General features: G+C 42.3%; 1 protein-coding gene across 2 annotated transcripts in view; it reads left to right on the plus strand.

The window, feature by feature from the left end:
* Nucleotides 1-6,000, plus strand: part of unc5cb (unc-5 netrin receptor Cb) — a 198,617-nt gene that overhangs the window by 154,483 nt on the left and 38,134 nt on the right. Inside the window, exon 8 of one of the 2 annotated variants that reach the window (XM_056291130.1) lies at nucleotides 2,029-2,085. The exons of the other annotated variant lie outside the window; for it this stretch is intronic. Within the exon in view, the coding sequence (XP_056147105.1) occupies nucleotides 2,029-2,085 (57 nt within the window). The remainder of the gene's footprint in view (nucleotides 1-2,028; nucleotides 2,086-6,000) is intronic. 2 annotated transcript variants of the gene reach the window in all.

Genomic DNA, 6,000 nt, shown 5'->3' on the forward strand with positions numbered 1-6,000 from the left:
GTTTATTACATCTAGGCAGTTATAAGAGAGTTTGGGGGTTGGATTTAACAAAGTTAAGTATCTACAGATTGATGTGGAGAGGTTGAACTCGGTGTGTTCTGATAGCACTTCTGAGTTGAGTTTCCATAGTTTGGCAGGGTTGACTAGCTTGGATCTCTTTTTTCTGTGCTCCCACTGTGGCCTGTCTTCCTTGATTCTGATGTTGCTTTCCAGAGCTTTGGTAACTTGCCTTTTAGACATGACATTTTCTTGACATATCGATCTAGAGAAAGGGCAGGGCATACTCCAGCGAGGGCAGAAAGAGGCTTGTTGCAATCAAACACCCAAGACTGTGGAAAATCATGAGCGTATCAGATTTACTTCAGCGCTCCAAGCAGATGAAGTTATTTACTCTATTTTCTCCAATTGTTTGTGTGTGGTGAGACATTTAGTGATCCCTTATCAAATACCTTTTTGCATGGAATGACTCCTTTCAGCATAGCAGTTAATGCTAATTAGCATCAATGCATGTGGCAAGATGTTTTTTTTATGATTAAACCATATGCTAAAATATTCAAGCAAAAGTGTTCTTATCAATGTACAATATACTATGCTTTGTTTGGAAACTACAATAGCTATTTTAAAGGAAGGACCAACAAATTCATTAAAGGCAAATCATAATCATTTCCTGTAGGGCTCCTCTTTCTCCTCAGCTCTGGGATGGTGTATAAAACACAAGTCCTTACAGTCAAGGTCAGTGGTTCTCAATCAGGTCCTTGGGGACCGCCAGTACTGCTGGTTTTCTATTCTGCCTCATAGTTAATTATTTTTACCTCTTGTACCAGTTATTTCAGGTTTTGTTAGACCTGGTTAATTAATTAATTAATTACATTCACAATCGGTGAATGTAATTTACCTATCCGGCAGAGAGGAAAAAGCAGCAATGGTGGTCTCCGTGGACTGGATGGAGAACCACTGGTCAAGGGGACCATACCATCGACCAGCTAACTAAGGTGCATTTATACCCAGGCTATAGACTCAGCAAGAATATAAACTCCACAGAACGGGGTCCAAATGGGCCATCAGTTAGCCACAGTCACCTCCCCCTCGGCTTGATTGAATGTACACATCAGTATCATCTTTCAAGCCATTGATTTCCCTGTTAGTCTACTCGTCTGCTTATAGCTCATCTCACTCCAAAAGGACTTTGTTATTTGTTAATTTCTTTTATGGATGTCCAACTAGGATCGAGTATTGTATATATTCCCCACGGGCACCTAATAAAAATCATTTTTTATTTGTTTGTTTTGCTCTTTGTTTCCATTGCCAATGAATGTGTTTGGGGGTTTTTTTTTTTTCCACGGCATGTGTTAAAAGTCTTCTCACATAACCATTCACTCAGTCAGTGTACTCCTTAAGTGTGTACACATGTCCTGGTCACACTTCATATAAAGACCCCTGTTTGTGGTATTTAAATGGGGTTCGGGTAAGGTTCAGATATTAAACAGTACACAACTACATTAGGATGTTTTCTTTCTGTCTGCATGTATGTCTTCGTTTCTTTGTTTCCCTATTTCCCCTATGTAATTATCCATTTATTCTCAGCATCACCCTCCACTCTTGACTTTCCACCCAGCCTTGCAATGACAGATTCAGGGCTATCGGTGCTATTGACTCTGCTGTATCCCACATTTTATCAGCCTTTCCTTTCTGCTCACCTGCCAGCATCAGTCCTATGGACTACTGAGGCACTAAGCCTGGTTGATGGATCACACCGCTGCTTTACAGGCCCTCCATGTTTCTAGCTTTTCTCATCCATCTCCATATGGCTTTATACAGTTCTAGAGAGGAGGGACCATATCGAGAGAGATCGGTTTCTTGGGTCATCACTCCCACTTATGACTTTGTCCCTGTCTCATTTGTTGACTTTTGTTTTTCTGTTTGTTTTAAATTTGATTTTCACCATCATTTCCCTTCCTCTTCCCCCATCCCTTCTCTCCCTTTATTTTTCAAACCCACCCACCCACCACCACCACCACCACCATCAAGGTTCCTTATATCAGAAGTCCTCTGAGCCAAAAGACAAGAGTGATTTGGGAAATCCAAGTGAGTTTTGTTTTGTTTCCTTTTTTTTTTATTTCCTGTCTGCTTCATTCTAATTTTACCTCTTCTAATTTTTGGACAGGGAGCTCTGCAGGATGTGCTTGAAATAGGGAATAGAGCAGCGAGTACTTTGTGGTAGTACGTGCCAGATCTGGTACTGCCCTTTACCCTGTTACTCTTCATTAACTTCTGCCTGACATTGTCTCTGCCAGACCCAAGGGGAGATGAAGAATAAACACGTGAACTCTCTCTTGCTCCCTCTCTCTTGTCTGTCAGTCATTTGTCTCTTTCTCGCATTGATTCTCTCTCTCTCTCTCTCTCTCTCTCTCTCTCTCTCTCTCTCTCTCTCTCTCTCTCTCTCTCTCTCTCTCTCTCTCTCTCTCTCTCTCTCTCTCTCTCTCTCTCTCTCTCTCTCTGTTTGTCTCTCTCTCTGTTTGTCTCTCTCTCACTCTCTCTCTCTCTCTCTCTCTCTCTCTGTTTGTCTCTCTCTCTGTTTGTCTCTCTCTCACTCTCTCTCTCTCTCTCTCTCTCTCTCTCTGTTTGTCTCTCTCTCACTCTCTCTCTCTCTCTTCTCCTTCTCTCTGTATGTCCCTCTCCTCTCTGCCTATCACTCTCTCTCCTCTCTGTCAGTCTGTCTGTCTCTCCTCTCTGTCTTTCTGTCTGTCTCTCCCTTCTCTCTCTGTCTCACTCGCTCTCCTCTCTGTCTGTCTCTCTGTTGCTCTCTCTCCTCTGTCTTTCTTTGTCTGTCTCTCCTCTGTTTGTCTTGCTCTCTCTTCTCTGTATCTCTGTCTCTCTCCTCTCTGCCTCTCCCTCTCTCCTCTCTGTCTCTGTCTGGCTGTCTGTCTGTCTGTCTCCTCTCTCTCTCTCTCTCTCTCTCTCTCTCTCTCTCTCTCTCTCTCTCTCTCTCTCTCTCTCTCTCTCTCTCTCTCTCTCTCTCTCGCTTCTGTCTGTCTGTTTGTCTGTCTGTCTGTCTCTCTGCACCTCTAAGTCTCAGTCTCCACTCAAAGAGTGAAGAGTGTTCAATAATCCTTTTCATTTCCATTTCTTGTGCTTTTTCCCTTCCAACAATTTCTCATTTTCAAAGGGCTGTATTAATCTAAGTGATACATTTTAATGCACACACTTAGTAGGTTGCTGGCTTTATCATTAAAGCATGGACAGAAGATAGTTCGGTTGAGGGGACATATGTTAAGTAACAGCAGGGGAGCTTTGCAGAGAGAGAACAGTGAAATTACATTTTCAGACTTTGATCGCGAGCTTCCCGCTTTGTTCTCTGTCCATGTCTGTTCTACAGAATGGATTATAAGCCCAATATGAATGAGAATCTATCTAGAACCTTCCTTTTAATGTGATGTCTGTGTTAGGGTCAGGCCACGTGTCTGCTTTTTGGAGGCTGATTGGGGTTGGGAGAGGTGAGGTCTTAGAAATGCTTACACTGAGAAATCAGATATCCGTCTGTATTCCTTAATAGTGGCCATGCATCTTAATCCGAAGAAACCTTATCGGCTGTCCTACTTAGAATAGTTAATGCCCAATTTGGATGACATAAATATATTCTCCAGTCAGACAGGTTAATGAAGATTGTGGACAGAACACAGAATAAAGCCCTTTCATGCAATTTTAAGGAGACATTTTTCACTTATATCCAAGGAAAGATAGCTCGAGTGAATAAGTCAGTTTGGGCTTATATCGAAGGGCATGTGTAGCTGTAGGTCATATAAGCTGCCTGCAATGACTGAACTGTGTTCACTAGATAAATGTGGCATTCGCTCAGTCAGTGAAAAGTTAGACTTACAATATGCAACGTGCTGCAGTCAAGCTCTCCGCAGGTATCAGGGCACGGAAACTCCTCACAATGCACGAAGGGTTCCACCCAAAGTCCAGCAGCCTGAGACTGTACGATAAGTGAAAAGATGAAGGCCGAGGTCGAGTGAGTGTCAGGGCCACTATCCAGGATGAAACAAGGAACATCCACAAGTACATCAGTAAGTGGGCCCCCAGGATGAACTGCTGAGTGAGTACCTCAGGCAGCAGAAGACAGAGAGTGGGGAGAATGAAGAAGAGGAGGTATCATGAAAGATCAAGCCCCTCCATGGGAAGTACCATTGACAGATAGAAGACGTAGCTGATATCGAGAAATCCTACCAGTGGCTAGAAAAGGCTGGACTTAAGGACAGCACAGAGGCTCTGATCATAGCAACACAAGAACAGGCACTCAGGACCAGATCGGTTGAGGCAGGGTTCTACCATACCAGACAAGACCCAAGATGCAGGCTGTGCAAAGACACCCCTGAGACAGTCCATCACTTAGTAGCAGGGTGTAAAATGCTAGCTGAGAAGGTGTACACTGAAAGGCATAACCAAGTGGCTGGGATAGTGTACAGGAATAGCTGCACTGAATACAGACCGCATGTCCGCAAGTCGAAATGAGAGAAAATGCCAAAGGTGGTTGAGAATGGAAGAGCTAAGATCCTGTGGGACTTCTAATTCCAGACTGAAAAGCAGGTGCTGGCTAGCCAACCAGACATTGTGGTGGTTGACAAGGAATAGAAGACAGCAGTAGTGATCGATGAGCTTGAGGAAGACACACACCACCCGAAAAAGTGTGTAAGGGAGAATTTATGTTTATATATGTGTGTGTGTGTGTGTGTGTGTGTATGTATATGTATATATATATATATATATATATATATATACACTACCGTTCAAAAGTTTGGGATCACCCAAACAATTTTGTGTTTTCCATGAAAAGTCACACTTATTCACCACCATATGTTGTGAAATGAATAGAAAATAGAGTCAAGACATTGACAAGGTTAGAAATAATGATTTGTATTTGAAATAAGATTTTTTTTACATCAAACTTTGCTTTCGTCAAAGAATCCTCCATTTGCAGCAATTACAGCATTGCAGACCTTTGGCATTCTAGCTGTTCATTTGTTGAGGTAATCTGGAGAAATTGCACCCCACGCTTCCAGAAGCAGCTCCCACAAGTTGGATTGGTTGGATGGGCACTTCTTTGAGCAGATTGAGTTTCTGGAGCATCACATTTGTGGGGTCAATTAAACGCTCAAAATGGCCAAAAAAAGAGAACTTTCATCTGAAACTCGACAGTCTATTCTTGTTCTTAGAAATGAAGGCTATTCCATGCGAGAAATTGCTAAGAAATTGAAGATTTCCTACACCGGTGTGTACTACTCCCTTCAGAGGACAGCACAAACAGGCTCTAACCAGAGTAGAAAAAGAAGTGGGAGGCCGCGTTGCACAACTGAGCAAGAAGATAAGTACATTAGAGTCTCTAGTTTGAGAAACAGACGCCTCACAGGTCCCCAACTGGCATCTTCATTAAATAGTACCTGTTAGAGCCTGTTTGTGCTGTCCTCTGAAGGGAGTAGTACACACCGGTGTAGGAAATCTTCAATTTCTTAGCAATTTCTCGCATGGAATAGCCTTCATTTCTAAGAACAAGAATAGACTGTCGAGTTTCAGATGAAAGTTCTCTTTTTCTGGCCATTTTGAGCGTTTAATTGACCCCACAAATGTGATGCTCCAGAAACTCAATCTGCTCAAAGAAGTGCCCATCCAACCAATCCAACTTGTGGGAGCTGCTTCTGGAAGTGTGGGGTGCAATTTCTCCAGATTACCTCAACAAATTAACAGCTAGAATGCCAAAGGTCTGCAATGCTGTAATTGCTGCAAATGGAGGATTCTTTAACGAAAGCAAAGTTTGATGTAAAAAAATCTTATTTCAAATAAAAATCATTATTTCTAACCTTGTCAATGTCTTGACTCTATTTTCTATTCATTTCACAACATATGGTGGTGAATAAGTATGACTTTTCATGGAAAACACGAAATTGTTTGGGTGATCCCAAACTTTTGAACGGTAGTGTATATATATATAATCCAGTGAGTCAA

Source organism: Lampris incognitus, chromosome 12 (assembly GCF_029633865.1).
Source record: "Lampris incognitus isolate fLamInc1 chromosome 12, fLamInc1.hap2, whole genome shotgun sequence".
In the NCBI taxonomy this organism is placed as follows: domain Eukaryota; kingdom Metazoa; phylum Chordata; class Actinopteri; order Lampriformes; family Lampridae; genus Lampris; species Lampris incognitus.